General features: G+C 45.6%; 1 protein-coding gene and 1 long non-coding RNA gene across 5 annotated transcripts in view; one reads left to right on the top strand and one right to left on the bottom strand.

The window, feature by feature from the left end:
- Nucleotides 1–13,899, top strand: part of SIK2 (salt inducible kinase 2) — a 55,336-nt gene extending 41,437 nt beyond the window's left edge. For 2 of the 3 annotated variants that reach the window (XM_040615866.1, XM_040615869.1), the window contains exons 9-15: nucleotides 2,412–2,576; nucleotides 5,043–5,271; nucleotides 5,970–6,254; nucleotides 6,425–6,588; nucleotides 7,658–7,774; nucleotides 8,431–8,522; nucleotides 10,143–13,899. In XM_040615866.1, the coding sequence (XP_040471800.1) occupies nucleotides 2,412–2,576; nucleotides 5,043–5,271; nucleotides 5,970–6,254; nucleotides 6,425–6,588; nucleotides 7,658–7,774; nucleotides 8,431–8,522; nucleotides 10,143–10,734 (1,644 nt within the window). In that variant the 3' untranslated portion in view covers nucleotides 10,735–13,899. The remainder of the gene's footprint in view (nucleotides 1–2,411; nucleotides 2,577–5,042; nucleotides 5,272–5,969; nucleotides 6,255–6,424; nucleotides 6,589–7,657; nucleotides 7,775–8,430; nucleotides 8,523–10,142) is intronic. The other variant, XM_040615867.1, reaches the window with a different exon arrangement.
- Nucleotides 154–20,173, bottom strand: LOC121098188. Of its 2 annotated transcripts, XR_005831200.1 has the most exons (3): nucleotides 15,848–20,173; nucleotides 3,497–3,570; nucleotides 154–2,007 (listed from the first exon to the last, which is right to left on the bottom strand). It is a non-coding gene; the product is annotated as an uncharacterized LOC121098188 (long non-coding RNA). The 2 variants fall into 2 exon arrangements; XR_005831199.1 differs by lacking the exon at nucleotides 15,848–20,173 and having other exon boundaries at nucleotides 3,497–5,036.
- Nucleotides 20,174–22,030: the final 1,857 nt, after the last annotated feature.

The following is a 22,030-nucleotide window of genomic DNA, read 5'->3' as shown; positions in this document are numbered from 1 at the left end:
TCTTTTCTTTCAAAACGGTGTTTCTACATAGGCTCACTTAGAATCCATTGCTATTTTCTGATTTCTGTAGTATGGACACTTGCAGTTTCATTTTGGAAAGATGGTTTTGGATTTACCTCCTGTCAGAGCTATATGATGACAGATCAGTTGTCTGGCATGCCTCCTACAACTGCTTCTGCTGCCTCCTCCCCACCCCCAGGGGAAAAAAAAAAAAAAAGGAATTTAGAGGGGACTGGTTAAGTTTTAAATGAGAAAGGGAAGTTGACTGCATTTTCAAGCCTAAAATGCAAACAATGGTTTTGGGTTTAGTGGGTATTTGCATGGTTTAACCTTAATTCCCAGTTAAAGGCAAAGCAATGCGCTTGTGCTTCTAATTGGAACACTTCCATTTTTGAGAATTCCAAGCCTTTTGCTGGGAAGTTATGGGTTAAAACTTTAAGAGAAAACCATTTCTGGAGACTGTGCAACACTTGCAGTATCTTTAATGTGATTGACAAATGAGCTGTTGAATTTATGGAGAGCCCTGCTAGCATGGGGGCTAAAGGCATGCAGGCTGTACTTAGTGTTACAGACATAGTTGCTCTAAAGGGACCTGTTGAAAATAAAATTACTTTCTCTCCTGCTGTTCTCTAGATACACTTTCTGTCTCCCATGAAATGAAGCATGGCAAAGAATAGTAAAGAGGTACCCAAAAGAAAATATTAAGATCAACCTATCGGGTTAAGATACTACAATGAATTGGTATCTTAAGTACCCTATAAAAGTATAATTGTCATGAGACTCTTAATAAGTCAAGACTGAGAGATTTATTCCTAAATAATGTCATTTTTTTAAACGATTTGCACCACTGTTTCCTCCTGTGACCCAGCAAGAGTCCGGTTTCATGGGAGACTTCACAGCACGGCTGCAAAACCTCTATGTGCATAGAGCCAATGTGATGACTGACTAATTGATTTAAGTCTTAAGGATGTCACGTGTGTTTTATCAAGAGCAATTCTGGGTGCTCCTTACATCTGGTGCCAGCCCTTCCACTGCGGAAGGCTGTCCACTTAGTATCCTCTCTAATTATACTGACTGATTCAGCACAGGCTCTAAGGCTATTCAGCCTGCTTCTTCCTTAGTAATTTTCTTTAGAAAGAAAGGTCATGTACGGTTTATTGTGTATTATTACAATAATTCTCAGATTATTTTTTTACATGTTCTTTTGTTTCATTAAGATACACAGGCATTGTATAGCCTTTGATTTCTATTAATGCGTAACTGAAAACATGAAAGACTTGGCCTAAGATGACTCAGATTTGTCACGGTCTCAAGGAAATATTCTGAAGTTCACAGCCTCCTAGGTACTGATTGCTGTTGTATAGAACAAGTGCCCAGACTCAACTTGCAGGATACATCACAACTGTGCTGCTCCTTTTTCACTTGAGGCAGCAAGACATCATTCATTACGTTTTGGAGTCGGTTGCAATTGCTTCAGCTCTGGAAACACAGGTGCAGGAGCAATGTGGCTGGCAAAGATTAAAGCCAGCTATTTTCTTAGGTAGTAGTTCTAATGGCAGAAAGACACAGTATTCAAAAGCAGATTATTAATGCTAAGGCATATTAAAAGCAGGTGGAGACAGATGAACAAGGAGGAGGACGAAGCCTCCTAGAAGGTAGTTCTTTACCAAATTCCTGTACTTTAGACCCATATTACCACTTCAGTAATATGCGAACAGTCTTGGGACTGCAACCTTGCACTTAGGTCCTGAGTAACAAGATCAATTTGTTTTCACGTGTGGTGGCACCACAGGCTCCTGTATAAGGCTGCTTGTTTCCTTTTGGACAGACAAGTTGTATGGATAATGAAGTTCAGGAAATTAAGGTTAAGAAACAGTGAAAACCACTGTTTTCCTAATTGTGCCACGCTTACCTTCCCTGAGGCACACCTCTACCTTCAACAGTGCTCCCTCTGTTCAAATGTCTTCTTTCAGATCCAGCCTGCTCTATTCTTTCCCATACTTTTTCCTACAGGAATCAATCAGTGCATGTTAGGAAAGTCACTGAAACTAACCCAGTGTCTCCCCTCATGGTAATATTAAGGGGGTTTGTACTGAATATAAAAAGGAATTCTAGCATGTCAGAAGTTGGAGGGCACCACGGTGTCCCAAACACCATCTTTACTGCTAGCCAAGTGCTCAGCTTCAGTAAGTCGTTAGCTTAATGACATTTGGGGTTTGGTGTGCGTTTTGGGGGTGGGTTGTTGTGGGTTTTTTTTTCTTAAGTCTAAAGACTTAAGAATGAGGAAATAAATCTTACACTTCTTCTGCTTTGGAAATGGGCTAGGGATTTTTTATTTTTAATTTCTGGTTTCGTATGTTGTTTTCCACCTAAAATTGTTCTGGTTTTGGGGTTCTTAAAATCTTTTTTAGGCACAAGCTGTGGTACCCTCAGTTAACTTGCATTCACAAAACGCAAGGTTGTTGCAGTCTCCAGGTCTTCCCTCAGCTTCAGGAGCAGAAGCCTTTTCATTCCCTCCATCCAGCTGCCAGGGAGAGACAGCATTTATGGAGGAAGAAAGAGTTGAGACACCAAAGGTACTGCTTAAAATCACCCTACTGTTTTGTGAAATATCATTTAGGCTGAAAAAGATTGTTGCCTTTTAAATTACTGCCTAGTAAAAGCACAGCTGGTGGTAGTAGCTGTAGCTCCTCAATAATTAATCGAAGATCAGTTCCTTCTGACAGGGCAGAGTTCACCATCCTAGCACAAAGTGCTGTGGAGTTAGGGCTGAAAAAATTGCTAATTCAAAACTGATGTCACTTCATTGACCTTAAGTACACCTCCTGGGTCTCGACAAGTCAAACACAAAGACCTTTAGTGTCTAAAGACTGGATTTGTGCATTTCTTGTATCAGCTGGACAAAATATATTGTGCCTGTTTCTCTAAATTTAAAGTATTCTCTGAGCATCAGATTTCTAGGTATTCCAGATTCTTTTTCTAGCTCTCTTGCACATATCTTTCAATAGCTGTGGGTTTTTGATTGCTAATCTGGCTCTCGTATTCTTTGCTTGCATTCCAACCTTACCCCACTGTCATTTGTAAAAGAAAAATCAGCCTACAAAAGTTGGGGGAGTTCTTCTTCTGAAATACGTTTTCATAGCTTCTAATACATATATATGTGTGTGTGTATATATATGTAGCCTCTAATACAAAGGGTTCACTGCTGAGTATCTAGAGTAACCTGCTCATCCAAGTATTCATACAAATGAGACCAGCAAGGTATAACAGAACCTTAGGAGGAAGCTTACCAGTTACCAGTTAGAGCTTTGGTGAGGAAGGGGCAATAGCTTACACATTTATGAAGTGTATTATTCTTCTTCTCGTGAAACTTTTGTTGTTCCCTCACGTATATTGTCACATTATCACTTCGATTTCAGCATGTTGTACTTCGCCTGGTGCCAGCGAAGGGTTTGGTTTCATGCTTGCCATTTTGAAGCTTTTATTGCTCGCTTACTGGTTAGTTACCGACACCGATAAGTGTGGCTCTCGTTCTCCTCATTAAGTAACTCCTCGTGTGGACTCTTACAGCTAGAAAGCAAAAAGACAGTTGGAAATCAACATTTCAAACTTTATTTTGCATCCCCCGTTTGCTTTTTATAGATGCAGTTTGGCCAGAGTAGATCAACAAATGGTGACTACAGTGAGGTGTCAAATCACACCTGACTTGGGGATATTCAGTGTCTTAAGTATTATAGAACTTGTCTGCTGAAGGCTTCCAAGCTTTGATCCATGTGCCATGGTAAACTGCCGAGAGCCAACTGCCCACGTGGTATTGGTTCTCTTTTTCCTCTCCAACAGTTTACTAAACACTCTTTCCAGCACTTTTGCTGCCAGATCAGTAAAAGGCATTTGAATGGAAAAGTCAAAAATGGAAAGTAAGGTGTGCAAGCAATTAAGCTTAAACATGTAAGCCATTAAATTAAAATAGAGGCAGAAGATGCAGAATTTCCCTGTGTAAGCATCATCGTTTTACTGATGCTCAAAATATCACAGAAATTCAAAGAAAATTCAGGAATTGTTCATTGACAGTTTTACATAAAATCACCTGTAGCGGTGCTGCCTGGTTTTATGCTAAATTAAGGTGTTTTTTCATCCGTATTTTACCCAACCTGATCCTACCAAAACGGTCGGAGTGGCGTGTGGAACGGGAAACTAATTAGAGCTTCTGAGGTATTACAGAACACCCAGCCCAAAACTGCTTGACATGCAGGCTACGGTCCTCGAAACTCAAGTAGTTGCATATGGCAAAGAATTAGTGAAGGTACACAAAGACTCAGGACAAACTGGTTTGAAGAACAAAAAGAGAATTAAAATCCTAGGAGAATTTTATATTGCAAAGGTACCTCTAAAGGCCCTCTAGTCCAACCTCCTGCTAAAAGCAGGTCTAATTTCAAAGCTAGATGAGGTTGCTCAGTGCTTTATCAAGTTGAGTGAATCCGGGGAGGGGGATTCCACAGCCCCTCTAGGCAACCTTTGTTTGCAGAGTAGCACCATGAATCAAATGGACTTTTGCTAGAAAGGGTGCATTTATTGTATTCTTCTTGAACACATCTCCGCAAGAATGCTGCAGAATTAAATACAAGACTGTTTTGTCATCATGCTTATCTGAGCGTGGTAGGCATAGTAAGGGGAAACAACAATATTGTACGTTTCATAAAATATTTTATATCTGTGACTACACTGGCAAAGGTTATTAATAACTTTAAAAAGAAAAGAGAAAAAAAAAAAAAAAGCAGTCCTGGAGAGCACAGTACCATGGAAATAAGAGTATTTAGATTCAGGGAGTCAAGAACGTCAGTGGTGAGCCTACCTGGAGGGATTTGTCACATGCAATTCTTAACAAGTCTTACGTAATTCAGTAGGCTATAGGGAGGTTTCACGCCACGTTTAGACCTCCAGCGTGCCTTCAGCCTACGCCGTGGCAGCGTTTTCTTGCACTCTGGGGTGGCCCTCTGTGCACTTGTTTGAAAGCTGTCCCACCTTCTCCTTGGGCCCTTTAGGTGAATGGCTGCCTGCTAGACCCGGTGCCTCCCGTGGTGATTAGGAAGGGATGCCAGTCGCTGCCTACCAGCATGATGGAGACTTCTATTGATGAAGGAATAGAGACAGAAGGAGAGTCGGAAGATGACCCTGCACAGGCCTTTGCAGCCCTTCAAGCAGCTCGCTGCGGGAAGCGACGTCACACTCTGGCAGAAGTTACCAGCCAGCTGGTGCTGGTGCCAGGCACAGGTACGCAACCGCGGACATCTCGAGGCTTGTGTCATGCTCTCAGCGCTCCCAGGCTGAAGAACACTAGGCTTTAAGAGTCACAAGCACAAGACTGAGTTTCTTGGGTTTGTTGACTTAGCATTTGCCATAAAGGCCAAGGGGAAAAACACCACAACAAAACACCCCAAAACCTGCTGTACAGACGGTATAAAGCCAAAGCAGCAAAATACACAGCTGGCTACAGTCATGTACAACCTCAACAGCAACTGGTGAAGTCTGGCAAGTTGGCTCGTTCTTTTTCATGTAACCAAATGTCCCCAAATCATTCATCCCCTAAAGATGTGCTGGCAGAGGAGGACAGTGGGGAAACAAAAAACCTCTGGGTTCTCATGTATTCCAAAACCAGCGAGATGACCAAGCCTTGTCAGGATTATCTAAGGTGGGGAGCGAACACTGAACACTCTCCAAACAAAATAAACCCGTGAACATCAGCTGCGTAGTATCTTATCGCTGTGATAATCTAAAAACCAGCAGTAAATCCCCGTTCTGGTACTGCAAGTGTTAAAGTAAATTGTAATTTAAGAAACTTGATTTTGTTTGTTTCATTTCCTCTAAGAAGCCACTGTAGGCAGGAATAGCTGGAGCCTGTGACGCTTCCTTTGCTTTGCTAAATTGCTGCTGCACTTTCCTTTTATTCTGGTTTTTGGGTTTTGTCACAGGGAAAGTCTATTCGTTGGATGAAAACTCATCTCTGGGCAGTATCGATTCGGAGTATGACATGGGATCCATTCAGAGAGATATTAAATTTCTGGAAGACACCCCTTCCTTGAAAGAAATGGTGTTAACTAACCAACAAGCACCCAGAATGACAACGCCTTTCATAGGTCTGAGACCTGCCAATCCAGCCATGCAGGCACTCACCTCCCAAAAGCGAGAGGCTCACAACCGCTCTCCTGTCAGCTTCCGAGAGGGGCGCAGAGCTTCTGACACATCCCTCACACAAGGTAATTATAACCATTGTCGTGACACATCATACCTAGACGTAGTAGTATATGTACTGCATACACGGGAGCACCAAGACTTGGTGGTTACTCAGCTTATTTTGCAGTTGCTGTGCTAACCAGATACGAATTAACTAACTTTCTGACAAGCGTTTTGCTCAACTCTTTTCCAGGAATTGTAGCATTTAGACAGCACCTCCAGAATCTGGCACGAACCAAAGGAATCCTGGAACTGAACAAAGTCCAGTTGCTGTATGAACAGATGGGATCAGAAGAAGAACCTTCTCTGACGTCAGCTGCCACCCAGTTGCAGGACCTCATTAATAGTCCTCCGCAGGTACTTAAACCAGAAATCAAGCTCTGTCTTTCAGGTGTTAATGCTCTGGGACAGATAAGGAATGGATGGAGTGTTCCGGAGACCTGAGAAGAGCTAATTTATAGATAAAGTTCCCTCTTCTCCTTCCTGTCTTCCACAGAATAGAGAATGAGCATTTGCAGGCTGGCCTTTACCATCTTTGTGGTGTCGGTGGGGTGGCCTCGTTAGCTCTCCAAATCCAACGTTTTATTATTGCTTTTAATCTGAAAGATGTTTTAGATTGAACATCTTTCCCTGTTGGAGCTGGTGTGGTATAATCTAAAAAGCACAGAGGCCGAGTGGTAATGGTTAGCCTGATTTGCATAGTGAAATGCTAAATAGCTTCTACCGTGCTCCTGGTTACTTGTTTCAAATGGAACAGGTCACAGCAAACAGGAATAACAAGTTTCTGTTAAACCCCAGGAATAAAATGGGTAAGAAGTCCACGGGCACTGTAAGCACCTGCTGTTCCAGCTGAAGCCTGCTATTCTTAAAGCTCCAGCTGTTGTTTTCTGACTGCTGAAAAACTTCAATTCTGACAGCCACAAAGTTGTAACGTTTTCACAAGAGTCTCTCACTTGACGTAAACACGCTGCAGCGCTTACGGTATTCTCACGACAACAATTCACTCCGTTCCCCTGTCAGCACTCTCCAGCTTACTAGAGGTGCCTGCTCCATGCACAGCTTCTCCACTGCTGCTGAGAGCTTTTCACCTTCTGTTTTGAAGCTGTGAAATGAGAGCTGCACGAAAGCCTGTTCAAAGTTTGGGTGGTTTTCTAACCCTGTGCATTTCCTATTTCGGAGGGCAAGTCAGAAAATACATTGTATATAGCACCGTTCAGTTACAGATGCAAGCCCTTGCCATTCTGTAGCACAGACAGTTCAAAGCTTTGTAATTCAGCCTCCTCACGGTGCAGTGAAAGTGGGGAGTGACACCAGAGACCAGTCCATGTGGCAGCTATGAAACCTCTGTCAGGGGAAATCCTTAAAGAAAGGGCTGAGGCAGAAAAGCCTCTTCTGGGGATGAAACTTGTTCCTCTTCTCTCTGCAGGAGGAAGCATCTCAGCAGCAGCAGGAAGCTGCATCTGCTTTCCCTAACGGTGCACATCCCCCATTATTATCCAGACGGCAGAGCTTAGAAACACAGTACTTACAACAGAGGCTCCAGGTACCACACCTCACCTCCACGGAAGCAAACCAGCTGCTGTTACTACACGGCAGACTTTTAGATCTTACTACTCGGGAAAATCAGCCAGAGGCTGAATTGGAAATTATGTTGTATTTTTTCTTTTGTCAGACGCTGACCCTCGTTATGCAAAAAGCATATTACTGCCGTTTTCCTACTCAGTCTGTTACTGTATAGTAGTATTAAAGCAATCTGAAGTAACTGCCAGTGAACACCTGTTATTGGTGTTGCACCCTACGAAGGTTACGCATCAGCATCTGAGGAGCCACTTCTGACCCCCTGGGGCTCACTGTTTCTCTCCCCCACACACACATACCTTTTTTTTTTTTTTTAACAGTTTTTCATATAACTTTAGTTTATTAAAAAAATTTCCAGCTCACAGCTTCTCTTTCACTTGGGAAGAATCTTTCTGTGGATTTTTATGGCACTTTTCATGGTACATGCTATCATGCAAAGACACTCTTTGTCTCAGGGTTGGAAGCCAATAAGCAGTAGCGGCTGTAGTTTTAGATCTTAGTTCTATCGACAGCTTCGAGCTGAGCAGTTACACTGTCATAAAGGTAGACAGTCTTTCATTTGCTTAATTGACTAATGCATTAAATCGAATGCAATGTAAAACAGCACTGCCTTTCTTGCAGAAACCCACTCTACTATCAAAAGCTCAGAATACTTGCCAGCTCTACTGCAAAGAATTGCCCCGGAGTCTGGAACAGCAATTACAGGAGCACAGGTAAGAAGCTTGCAGACTATGGAGCTAAGTTATTTGTTCTTACTCAAGAGTAAGAAAAGGACTGGAACAATCCTTGTCCATTTAGAAATTCTTTGAAAAAGGAAACTTCACTTGAAAATTTCTAAGGACACAGTCCTCCTTTTTTAAAAGAGGGACAACAGCCCAGCCACCTGTTTACAAATTTCTCTGCTATGAGCTCTTCATCAGCTAACGCTGCTAGGGTGCAGGTATGCAGCAACTCCTCATGCTTCCTCTAGTGCTGATGGGCCTACAGAAGCATAGGAGGAAGCTTCCCTACTACTTAAGAATGTTGTACTTAATTTTGCCCTCGTCCTCCCAACCACCCACTGCTTACAGCCTCCGTGTTGCTGTATTTATTGTAAATCGGAACATACATCGCCTGTTCCTGCCTGCTGGGAAGCCCTGCAGGCACTGAGGTGTTTCCTGCCTCGATCCTGTGACCCTGCAGTTTTACAGTGAAGTCAGTCAATTTTTTCTTGTCATGTACGATCAGTTTAGAAGTGACAGTCCTCTGAAAAAAGTTACAGAGTGAGTAGATTTGAAGTGTCCCCGTATAACTGCACGTATTATAGCAGACAAGATTTTAATTGCCAAGTTAAAGGGCTGCAAGCACTTTATGAGCTCATAATTTGGTAATCATCAAACATGTAAGCAAGATAAGTACTAAAGACAGTTACTATCTCTGAGTCTTGCAAAAGAATCACAGAAAGAGAAGGGAGAGTAACAACCTAGCTGCGTGCTGTCTGGAACAGAGACTGAGGAACAAGGCTATAAAAATACTACTTGATTTCAAGAAAGCAAGCAATCTGTAATTACTTTGTAGCTTATGGCCACTCCTGACAATTGTAGTTATTAATGCTAATCAAGAACTTAACTAACAGCATTGAGAGCAGCTTGGTGTACTCCTTTAAGAATAGGAATTCTGCATGGAGAAATAAGCTGAGAAGCAGCAGATTCATTTTCTGAATGCTGTCAGCGTGCGTCAGTAGTAGGTCTCCTATTTCTGCACGCTTTGGGAATTGGCTGGCAGGAGACCTCCACTTTGTCGTATCACAGGAATTTGTCAAAGGTAGCTATAACCTTGCATTGTGTTGTAAATTCTTCCTGTTTGTAAAAAGTCAAAAACATGGAGTTTCATAAAAGTTCACAGGGAGCAGTGCAGTTCAAGAGAAAAAAAGACTATGGGAGGGGAAGGAGGCTTTGTTCATTTCCATTAGTGGCCAGCAGCGCTGAAAGTCTTCGGCTCCCAGGTTCCACCGAGCAGGGAATAGCTGGCTTCAAACACAAATACAATGCATCTTATTCTTAGCAAACGAATTTAAACAATGCATGGGCTTAACTTCATGACACAGGAAAAATTCACTAAACGATTAAAAAGGTTATCAAAAAGAAGGTGTATAAACTCGCCCTCTGCACGTTTGCTGAAAGCTGAAGAATCTGGTCTGCTGTAAAATTTAATAAATGAGATTGCTCAGCAATTTTCCAGTTCTGTACTTCACTCCCTGCTGGAACTGTTTGAGTGCCTAGTATACACGATTCGTGCTTGCGCCTTAACACTTCCAAAGGCAAAAATAATTGCTGTTTATGTCCTTGATTCAGGCTGCATCAGAAGCGACTCTTTCTCCAGAAGCAGTCCCAGCTGCAGGCCTATTTTAACCAGATGCAAATAGCTGAGAGCTCATACCCAAGGTCAAGTCAACTGCCACTTCCATGCCAGGAGGAGCAGCAGCAGCAGCCGCCGCCGCAGCAATCGGCCCAGTTCAGCTTGCAGCAGCCCTTGAGCCCCGTGATGGAGCCTTCCTCAGAACAAATGCAATACGACCCCTTCCTCAGTCAATACCAGAAGGTACAGCTGGATCCACTGCCACCCTCCCAGATCACCAGCTCGTCACGGTTGTCATCACCGGTTCAGGTGCAGCAGCCACCACAGTCCTTACAATATTCCTATCAGACTTGTGAATTGCCTGTTGTCACCTCTTCTGAGCCAGACTACCCCGACCAGTGCCAGTATTCCATGGACCCAGCACAACAGAGCAGTGTAGCATTGCCCGACAGCCAGAGCAGCTCAGCATCTCATGAGTCCCAGTCAAACTATGATGCATTAACCCTCTCGGAATTGCCTGGACTCTTTGATTGTGAAATGATGGAGACTGTAGATCCCCAGCACAGCGGCTACGTCCTGGTGAATTAATGCCATGGGATGACTAACATGAGAATGGAAGACAGGACAAATGGAGAAGCATGTGAATTTTTGGTTTTTTTTGTTCCTACCCCAAAGTTCATGGTTATTTTTCAACCCTTGAATTAACAGGGGAACTAAAAATCCACCTGACTGGGAAAAAAAAAAAAAAGCAGGAGGTGGCGTGAAGTGTTTGGCCACTAAGCTCCTCTTGCTGGTGGCAGGGGCTAGAGAACAGATAGTGCAGTTTCATCCCACAAAGAACTAGTTTGCATAGGAGGAGGCAAAAAAAGTGAATTTTAGAGGAAGGAAATAGCCCCCTTAAAAAAATTTGGGGAGTTTGTCAGCATTCACCTAACATTCACTTGGAGAAACAAGAATGAGTGCACACTGCATTGTACTTCTTGGCAATAAAAGCAATAGTTTTCATTGAAATTCAGGGTAGATTTGGGTCTGCGCTGACGGCAACTGTAATACTCTGGAAACAGTAGCGTGAGGTGGAATCGAAGGAAAGTTGCACCTCGGCATCTGATTGCTGGTTAAGCTACTGATCTGGAACTACTCCGTGGGAAGTCTCAGAGATCACCAGGCACCTCAGGCAGCCTCCACTTCCTCCTGCTAGCAAGGAAACAGTATTTCCCAGGCCTGCCAAGGAACTCTTAACTGTCCGCTAAGGGATGCTTCTGGATCTCTGCTAAGTGACATCTTGACTTTGTCAAAATACACCTGGAACTGACACAGGGCACCACAGTGGTTTTTAGAGACCTCTGGGTGGGGATCAGAATACTAAAGGATAAAGGATTAGCTAACAGAGATACAGACGGTAAGAAGTATGATGAGAAAAGTCAAGAGCTGCAGCCAATGGCATGAGAGAAAAAAAAAAAAAAAAAAAAGATCAAGAAGAAGGATCCACCTGGGTGGCTTTTGAAATCAACCCTTTCTGCAGGCGGGCCTTTGTGGAGGGCTCTGTCTTGGAGAAGTTCCGATCACTGGAAAGGATCCATCTGTCCTTTGGTTGCATTTTAAAAGCAAGCAAACAAACTGTGTTTTGAATTTGCAGTACGTGTTGCTGGTGGTTTATTGAGCTTTGTATATTTGGACAATTATTTAGGGTTTTAGAACTTAAGGATAAAAACAATGAGCTTAAAAAAACCCCTGTGAAGTGATAGTGCTGTGCCTTTTTCAGTTCTTTATCAGCCTATATGCTTTTTTCTGAAGAAAGTAGAAAATACCCCATCTATATCCTTGCTATAGCCAAAGTCCCTTCAGAGCACACGTTCCACCATGTGGAACATAATGTTTAACTTTCTGAGTGTTTTGATTGCTCATGTATATATAACATGGAAAGTATTACAGCAATATTTAGCATCACGAACTGTTGATGTATCAACCATTTCAAAAATACTAAACCCAACAAGCAGTTGTGCCTCCAGAACTTTCAGTCATGAAACAGAAGTCATAGGAGGATTGTTTAGGACTCTGCAGAAAATTTCCATCTCTGGTTTGGGGGTTATTTCTAGCCTTCAGGTATGGGGGGACATTACAGGCTGACAGATGAGGTTCACAGGGTGACAGTTCAGCCCTTTTCTGAGCAGACATTTAAGCACAATTGCAGGTTCCTTAAAGCACAAAGAACGGCAGAGAAACTGTGCTGATCACATACGTAGAAAACGCCGCTGTTTGCCGGAAAGTTTGGTGAGCTAAGGTCTTTGATGCCACAGATAATGGGGATGTAGAAAGGTGGGTAATTGGCCAGCATTTACAGCAATAAGACCACGTTTAAAGGCGGGACAGTAGGACTTCAGTCACTGCAGTGCAGGCTGCGTGAAGGACGAAGGGTTTAACAACCCACAGAAGGCACCTGGCATCCCGTCTGCTGCAGGCAGAGAGAAGGCAGCTCCTGTTGCTCCGTAGCCTGCTCTGATACTGGTCCAGTTGTGATACTGGTCCAGTTGTGCAGCTGGACTCAGTCCGTAAGCGCTCAGCTTCTACCTCTCGTACCACAAGTGATTCTCAAGGCATCAGCAAAGGAGAGCTGGAAGAACAGGGGTCGCATCCATACCCTGCTTATGTGATGCAAGATGAAGGGGGCTAGGAAGCTCTACTTTAAATAGTTGAAATAGAAAGAAAAGGGGTTTATTGTGCGGTTTGCCTCCCAAAGGGAACTCCGCTGACACAGTAAATAGCTACGGAACACAGAAACCCCCATGACACCTTAAGTGACTAACAACGGGAAGGGAAACAGCTTGACAAACGCTGCAGCATAACAGACCAGGCATTTTGCTACTTAAAAAAAAAAAAAAAAAAGGGGGGGGGGGGGGGGCAACAAAGAGTTCTGTCCTTTCATTCCTTCTTCCCTACCCCACAGCATAATAAACACTTCCTAGAATTTTCGTACCTGACCAAGCACTCAAGGAACTATAGTGAAAACGGCCGACGGGACACGCAGCTCCGATGGAGACAAGCCCGGTTCCTCTCCGGGGGGTGGGTTACTGCCACGACTATAACCACTTCCTTCCCCATCCAGCTTCAGGATACTGTACATTTCAGGACTCGAAGATAAAAATAATTCTGTTCTGGAGTTCTGCAGTTCATTTACCAGGATGTGCCAACTAGTCTAAGCTCATCTGAGCTTTGCAGCACTGGTAAGGGGGAAGCTACAGTGTTTTTTAATGCAGTTCAGACTGACTCTTCCCCTCAACCAAAAGCATATTTAACATTTCATGTAATTTCCTTTAAGCCAGTTAGACTAAAAGGCTTCTAATGCCTTCTAATACGGCAGAGCATCCGTTGGGCACCACTTCGTGCTACTTTGAAGTGGCTTTTTTGTTCAAATCTGTTATGTCTAACATTAGAGAACTGTGTACACTACTGTTAAGAGTAATTATTAGCTTTATTATCTTGTATTACAGACTCCTTTGAAGAGACTTTGGTGTGATGTATATGGGGTAAAAATTTCATATGGAGAAAAGTGCAATATGTGTGTGTGTGGTACGTTCTTTAATGTATTTTTTTAAGGAGTTAGAGGGTTTAGTCTCTGCTTTGGGATAAATGCACTAGTTTTGTGAACTCCAGGTTTGGCAAGTTCATCTGTAGTATTTACATGCAACTGATAACTCTGGACTCTGTAAAGCAATTACAGTGTATTAATACAAAATAAAGAATATGTGCATTTCATTTTTAAATATCTAGCGAGTTAAAGCAACCACTGCCACTCTTGTGTTCTTAGTGGCCTCTTTTTGTATTATATGGAGGTTGTTTTCTCTCTGAGGCACCAAGTGACAAAAGAAAGAAAACGGATGCCTGCTGCGAAGGCTGGATTTTCTAGACTGAAATTTGCTACCTCTTATTTGACATATTGGGGCAGTTGATACCACTGACTTGCGAAGGCAAATATGAATGCTTTGTCCATTCTAATAGCTTCAACAAAAAAAAAAAAAGCTGCATTTCTTTACTGCCTGCTGTGCCATGGAATGTCAGGAGCACGCCTCTGACACAGGCAAGCTCATCTGTCAGTGTATCGCCTTGACTTTGAAAGAGGGAAAAGTTATTCTCAAAACTTACTGTTTTGACATTTTTCCACGTTATCAGTACGCACTAGTCAACAGGTGACACAAGCAGTTTTATGCCGATCGTGTAATGCCAAACCGTAGAAACGCTGCATAGGAACAAACCTCCGCTGAGAAGTACCAGTGTGGATTTGACCAGAAAGAGCATTTACAGAGGGAGCTGCTTGGGATCTGAATTATTGCCCTATAGAAAGAAATTATTTTTTTCTTTTAGATATCATAGTGGAACAGTTTCCCCAATGCTCCAAAGTTGCTGTGAAGTTCCTTGAGGTTAGGTGTTTCATTATCTCCTGTTACATCAAGTAACAGGATTATTTATGTAAAATTTTTTTGTAATTTTTCTTGTTCCCAAAAAAATTGTGTAATGAAAAAAAAAAAAAAAAGACTATGTCAAGGAGAAAGGTCTGCTCACCTACTTTTCTAACTCCACATAAAATTCTTACCTGTAAACCCATTCCTTCTCTGTCCATCCTCTACAGTGTTTGTTTTGGCCGCTCTACAATGCAGAGCAGTTTGGGACAGGCTGGGGGAAAAACCTCAAAAAATGCAATCAACTCTTTGCTGGGAAAAACAAAGCTCAAGTTCCCACTAAAAGAAACAGACTCAAAAACACTCTCTTAAACTCTTTAAACTAAATCTCCGTCCTCTGTAGAGAAAAAGCTTACAAAAAAAAAAAAAAAAAATTAGGCTGGGTCCCTGTTAGAGCCACTCCGGAGAGCGCAGGAGCAGCTGTCGGGGAACGGAGAGCAGACTTTTCAAAGTTGCTTATGTGGTCGGGACCACACATAGTTACCACAGATTTAATTCTTCATTAAACAAAAACTGCATTAGTACAATCTAATGCTACAGATATGGTTACACCATGCAGTGTCATGACGGTTTTGTTTCCATAGGTGTACAGGACTGTCTTGCTTGGAAGTAGGCATCAGTACCACATCGGGATTTCGTTGCCTCTTCCTAAATTAAGGATTTTTGGAAGCTCCTGGTGCAGCAGGAGGTTCCAGCGAGGTCCTGCTGAGCTAGTTACCCTGCTAGCTGCCAGGAGGCTGCGTTTCTGCATCCCGCATCCCCCCCTCCCCCCAGGTTCAAGGCAGACCAAAGGCTCAGGGTACTGCACGGGACGCTGCAGTCTTTGTAGGGACGGGACGAATCCTGCCACAGGGTTGTTACAGCACTTTCCGCTTTCATTAATAGAACACTCAATCAAAATTACTTAAGGTGAGATTAAAAAACCAGTAGGCAAAGTGTTTTCTTCTGCGGAATCAGAAGCAGCAAGATCACCCAGGTTTTCTGCTCTCCCCCTCCTCACTTGGACAGCAAGTGTCAGCTGGGCTGTGGGAGAGCCGAGGAGGAAAGCCTCACTCCCAGCAACAGACCAAGACAGAGACACTCATTAATTGCATCCTGTTAACGACTCCCCTTAAAACCTTTTACCCTGATCTGGGCTGTAATAGGCTTACTTTGACTTAGTCTAAGACAATCTAGGACTTTCCCCTTAGACGAGAGGCTTCTTCCCTCTAGAACAGCAGGGAACAGCAGCGAAAAATTCATCTTACTCTGTTGACCGAAGCATTAGACCTGTGTCCTGTGGTGGGTGAAAGCTGGAGGTGAACCAGGCTCGTTCTCTGGGGATTTAAAGACAGTTTAAATTCACAGAGAGAACGAGCAACTCCAGGAAAGGCTCTGGGGCAGCAAGATGCCGTGCTCTTCACAGAGGGAGCATCAGAGACCAGAAGATAACTAACACAGGGAAAACACGACAGTTCTACAGGACTGCCACAGCAGTTACCTGACACAAAACGTCAGGATGTATGCGTGTATGTGGAAAAAAAAATCTCAGTAACTCTTCTCAACATCACTTTGCAACGCTGTTGTGACCCTCAGCATTTACTGAGGAAACCCTTCCAACAGGAAGAAAAGTGCGATGCCCAGAGATCTCGAGCAAAAATTAGTGTGGTCCCCAGCAGGTTCCTCGTCCTCCCACGCTGGAACTGCTGTCCCTACGGCATTTGTGTCACGACCTCGGCTACGACTGGCCACAAACAGCTGCAGCTGAGCAGTTCGTATGATGCACTGGGACACAAGACACATTGCAAGAGCATTAGCGGGTCTGCAGGAGCACTGAGCACCTGGCTAAGCGTCTTCCACGCTCCCGTGAGCAGCCGCAGGGCTCCACCGGGACGTACCAGCGGTGCAGGAGTGCTGAGCAGGCACTGGGCTCCACCGGGACGTACCAGCGGTGCAGGAGTGCCGAGCAGGCGCTGGGCTCCACCGGGACGTACCAGCGGTGCAGGAGTGCCGAGCAGGCGCTGGGCTCCACCGGGACGTACCAGCGGTGCAGGAGTGCCGAGCAGGCGCTGGGCTCCACCGGGACGTACCAGCGGTGCTGTGCCTTAGCTCTACACCAAGCTTGGCACATGCAGCATCTCGCTCTGGCTGCTTTCCCGCAGCTCCTCTGCCGACTCCTGAAACTCCTGCTACAGCCTCGGGCAGTGGCCCGGGCGAGGAGGGGGAAGCACCGCGTCTGCCTGCGCACCCACCCCAGCGGAGATGCCAGCCAGAGACCCAAGGGTGACAGGAGCCGCAGGGAGACGGGGCTGTCGTCGCTCCTCACCCAGCGGCACCAAGACAGGCTGCGGCCAGGGCAGGAGAACCCGGCGCCGGCGGCTGCTCTCCCACCCAGCCAGAGCCTTTCACCACCAGCAGCCCAAGCCCAGCCAGGGACGGGCCCACCTTCAGGCGTCACCTCAACTCACCTCACAAGCTCTCTAGAAGACGCTCCCCCCCTCCCCCAAATGCAAAGGCTAAGCCTTCCTCATCCTGGCGGGGACAGGAGAAAGCTCTCCCCCTCCCCGGGATAAATCCTGACTCGCAGACTAGGTCAGAGCTTTTAAATCCCTGGCAGAGCCACCGGGCACAGCGCTGCCCTGGGCCAGCCGAGCTGTCCCTGCCGGTGTCCCCTGAACCCCGAGAGATGGATCAGCGGCTGCCACGGGAACACAACGCACACGGGGCAGCAGCCAACTCTCAGCACGGGGTGAAAGCAGAATGCATACGCACCAATTCTGCCAATTAGGCTTTTACAATCTGTGTGTAGCTTCGGAACCGCGGCCAAACTCGGCACGTAACGTCCCTGTGGGTGTGAGCTTCAGCCTCTGTTCACCCTGCACCAGAGCCCTGAACAGCCAGGATAAGCCTTGAGAAGCTTCAGCCCAAAGTCCTTTTGGTACAGAGCAAAGCGAGGGCAGGGAGGAGATGAGCTGAAGAGTGGAAAGCAAGCCACGAAGGAGCGGGTGCACTGGAAGGAAGGACAGGGTGAGTGCCTGGGAGAAGGCTGCAGGAGCAGGTAGCCCCAGACAGCAAATACTGTCAGTGACGGCTCAAAAAAGACAAACCCACACCCACACATGCACTGCAAAACCTGATCACCCGCACGTACAGGAAGGACCTTCTGCAGACCAGAACGCAGCCATGTGGCCAGAAAAGCTCCACCAGCGACGCAGCCAACAGCTGGAAGCTCTAGTCTTGCAAAGCTTCAGCCCAACCTAGGCGCTGCTCCTGCTAGCACAGACCTGGGCAGGCGAACAGCACCCTGCGTTTAGCGGGAGCTGCGCTGGCAGGATGCACCCCCCAGCTGCACAACAGTTCCCTGACAGGAGGTAAGAGCAGGTTTGTCAGCTGAAGTCTCCCCCCTCCCCAGCTCTGCTTGCTGAGACACTCCCTCAGGGTTATCTGAACGTCATAGGCGCGCTGCAGGCCGGGCGCAGCCCTCAGATGAGCAGCGCTGCCCAGAGGAATGCTCCCCATCGCAGCCATGCTTCTTCCCAGCTTGTGTCGAGCCCCCCCCCCCCACCTACACCCTACACGCAAAGCCGGCACGCAGCGCCCATGCTGGTTTGCGCTTTGCTCACGTGTCCAGGAATTGTGTCACTGGGAGGCAAACACTCCAGCGCTGGCAGCAGCCGTCTCCTTTCCAGCAGCAGGCAGCGCAGGGCTGTCGGCACGCAAATCCAAGCTGGTTTCCTTCCTGCAGCTCCTCCCAAGGGACAGACCTTCTCCCACAGCAAGCCATCAGGCCCATAAAAGCAAACCCCAGAATAATAAGAGCTTCACCTGTTCTTGACAGGCCCAAGACCCCGCGGCACAAGCAAGGCCAAGGGTATTTCATGGCTGCTGCTGAGCATCCCTTCATCGAGCTCCTGCGAGGCGGCCAACGCCATCAACAGAGCGGAGCCTGGGAGCTGAGCAGTACAGAGCCGGGCTCAGCACCACCTCAGGCCACAAGAAAGGTTTTTGAGGTTCTCCCTCTCTCAGGGGGACCACATGCCTTCGAGATTCATTCAGTTCTTTGCCCCTTCTCAGCTCAGCCTCCAGGAGACGAGGGGACCGTTCCCCCCTGCCGCCCACAGAAACCACGTAAACACGACGGCTGATGTCAGTGGAGAATGAACGGGAGCATCCAGGCGTGAAAGCACTGGGAGGAACACGGTGTGGGAGAAGGGCTTCAAGAATAGAAGGTGTAGGTGGCATCTAGATTAACAGGACATTCGGATCCCAGCTCATGGCAAGGTAATCCTGACGGCTCCCAGACTCGGTGGGGGGTAGAGGAGTGAAGCAGATGGAGAGACCGATTCTGGCACAGCCAGAAAAACCTTCGAGAGGCACAGCCAAAGCCAGCAGTGCACCGCCAAGGGAAGAAGGACCCAGGAGACGCAAAGATGCCGCCACAGGCATCACCCCTGCCTCCCACATCCATCATTGCAAGGAATCCTGACCAGATCACATGGATACACACATCTTGCTGCTTGTGAGCATGTGGGCGTAAGAGCGCAAGTGAGATCAAGTTTATTTTTAATTGAAACCACATTTTCCCCTCTTGCAAGTGTTGTGGCTCTGTGATGTCCATTTCCCACATTCACTGAAGAACACACGGCGCAGGTGGAACGTGCACAGAACTCACTGCTGGACAACACGAAAGGGAAAGCTGTGGCTGTTCTGGGAGATTTAAGAAAGAGAAACCAACCAACCTGTCTTACTCTAACGGCTGTTATTTCCAAATAAGAATGGAGCTGGTGGGCAGAAGGCTGCATTACTTATAAAATAATAGTAAATAAAAATATATTGTGGGTGAATTTTGCAATTAATCACCACGTCAAATAGCAGCTGGATCTACTTAAACTGGAACTGCTTAAATAGAGCTGGCAGTCCAGTTAGATGTGCCCATCCTGAAAGGCAGAGGGGCTGCATTTTGGAAATTTATCTAGATCTGAAAAGGCTCAACTAAGTTTATGCTCACACAAAAATAAGCAAGGACTCAGGTAATTTAGCCCCAGATGAACAGAGCGAGCAAGCTCTTTAAAGGTTCTTAGTGTACGTTTCCAAAGGACCTGATCCAAGAAAAGGACTTTCTCACTGGACTGCTAAAGCCATTTCCAACACGCAAACCTATCGGACAACGAGGCGTATTCCAGTAAATGCTGTTCTATGCGGACATATCAGGAAGATTTTTACTTTATATAAAGTAAATGGGGAGAAAGGGCATCCTCTCTGTGTCCTTAATGGCATGCTCTCCTCAAAGGGTCACGACAGAGGATATTCTCAGAAGCAAAGAGCGGAAACAAAAAGGCACAACGGCAACAGACTGATGGTACTTGGGCTTCACAGGTACCGAAGCAGGGGACGCGTGTGGGATGGGGCTTGCAAGCAGCTGCAGCTGCCACTGCTGAGGATGTGACTGAATGCAATGCTGTATGACAAGCAGGGGGGAGAACTTAAGCTCTGAATTAGTGTATTTTCTAACGAGGGAGCAGAGCATGACTACTTAATAATTTGCAAGAACACCCTACACGTGACACTGAAGAACGTGGAAGACTGAATATAAAATTATAGCAGAAATTAATTCCCCCCTCCTCCCTTTCTCCCTCCATCAGTGGACATTCAAAGTACAAAACTGGAAAGCTGTGCGTAAATTCTCTAGCCCTGCCTCCAACGGGGACAAAACACAAGGAACACTGCCAAGCAGGTCAACCGAGTGTAGAGAATTGCAAGTTAAGACAAACAAAAGCGTTGTGATTTTTGCTGATTCAGATTATTTTCTGACGGGAATATTATATTGCGTGTTTGGAGCGGAGGTCAGATGTCAGAAAGCTCATTTTAAATACGATGAAAAGAAACTTCTAATTGGGCAACTCTCACGGGGAATCAACCGTGAATTAGGTACACAAAACCTCAAAGGAATAAGAATCAGGGAAATGAATGGAGAAATAAGGCAGATTTAGCTGCTGCTGCAGCAGCCAGCCTGGGGCATAGGGAGTAACTGGCGATGGCTGTTCTCTTGGCACGAGAGAAACAACAGCACCAAGGCAGACAGAAAAAGGAGGAATTAATAAACCGATGCCATAACATTTTACGTGATAACTAGAAAAAGATAAGTAGATAGGAACAGGTGCCAAGAGACTGCATCCGGGACTGAAATGTGCAGAAGAAGAGGCAAGGTAGGAACGAGCCACCCCACCGTGTGCGTGCACCTACGAGCCCATTTTACACACAAATGGACAAAACCAGCCCACGGCGACGAATACTTTTTCAGAGGGGCTACAGAGCCTTCCAGCATTTGTATGTGACAGGTAGGAGACTCTGTTGCACGTTTGACATTGACACCCCAAACCCCCCCAACCTACCGGCCGGCTGGGAATTTCGGTAAATATAAACTGACGAGCCTCCAGCATTTATCACAAATGAGCCGCCTCATAAAGAAATGGCACTGGTGAAAGACAGGAAAGACACAAGAAAGAAACTGGAGCAGGACAATCAGCAGGGAGGTAAAAACATGGGTGGGGCAACAGAAAAAAAGGAGATGCAATGTGAAAGCTCCACCAAGGAAGGGAAGCTCTCTCGGAGGGGATGGGTATGCCTCTTACTGCTAATGCCCCCAGCAAAATAATGAATGTTTCTTCTTTCAGCGTTATAGGAGTTGATTGCAAAACATCGGTACTGTTGCTTACGCCTCGAGATACCACTGTGCCACCAACTGAGGTTTCCAAGTCTAAAGGAATATACTTTGGGTGGGCTAAACATGGTATTAGCCTGATCTGGACAGGTTATTCTGATTCTTAGTGGCTGAACAATAGTAGAAAAAAAAGAGTGATTACAACTAAAGGTGGACATCCAGGCAGACTAAGAAAATTTAGGTTAATGTAAGTGTAAAATCCCAAGACAGAACAGAAACTGAAGCCAGGGAAGAGACATGCCTAGCTCACGGTATCCTCTAATTTAAAAGAAAAGGCCCCAAATGAAAAAAAATCAAACCTATGGTTTCAGCAACAGGGAATACCATTCAGTGCCACTAATTTACCATCCACAAGCTGCCATCAAACAGAAATACCATATATTATATTAGAAAGCCAACAAATATTACAAAGTACAAGAAGTTGATCCTGGGGAATCACAGAATAAATGGTGGGGGCTGGGAGGAGGGGTAAAGACTGAGAAACTGAACCTTGCCAGCTCCTAAAGGGGCCAAAAGGCATATCCCAAAACCCACACATCACCACCGACCTAGCAGCCACAAAGACAGATGCAGGATGCCCTAAGGCACCATCCCTGTCCTCAGCATCATTGCAGGGAACCCAACAGACCACATCACGGCAACATGCTCGCGAGCATGTGGGTACAAGTGTGGAAGCAATTCGAGTCAGGCTTCGTTTAAAATAAAATCACCTTCCCCTCCTGTAAGAACT

The sequence above is a fragment of the Falco naumanni genome, chromosome 16, assembly GCF_017639655.2.
Source record: "Falco naumanni isolate bFalNau1 chromosome 16, bFalNau1.pat, whole genome shotgun sequence".
NCBI classification, from domain to species: Eukaryota; Metazoa; Chordata; class Aves; order Falconiformes; family Falconidae; genus Falco; species Falco naumanni.
This window is presented reverse-complemented; position numbering and strand designations above follow the sequence as displayed.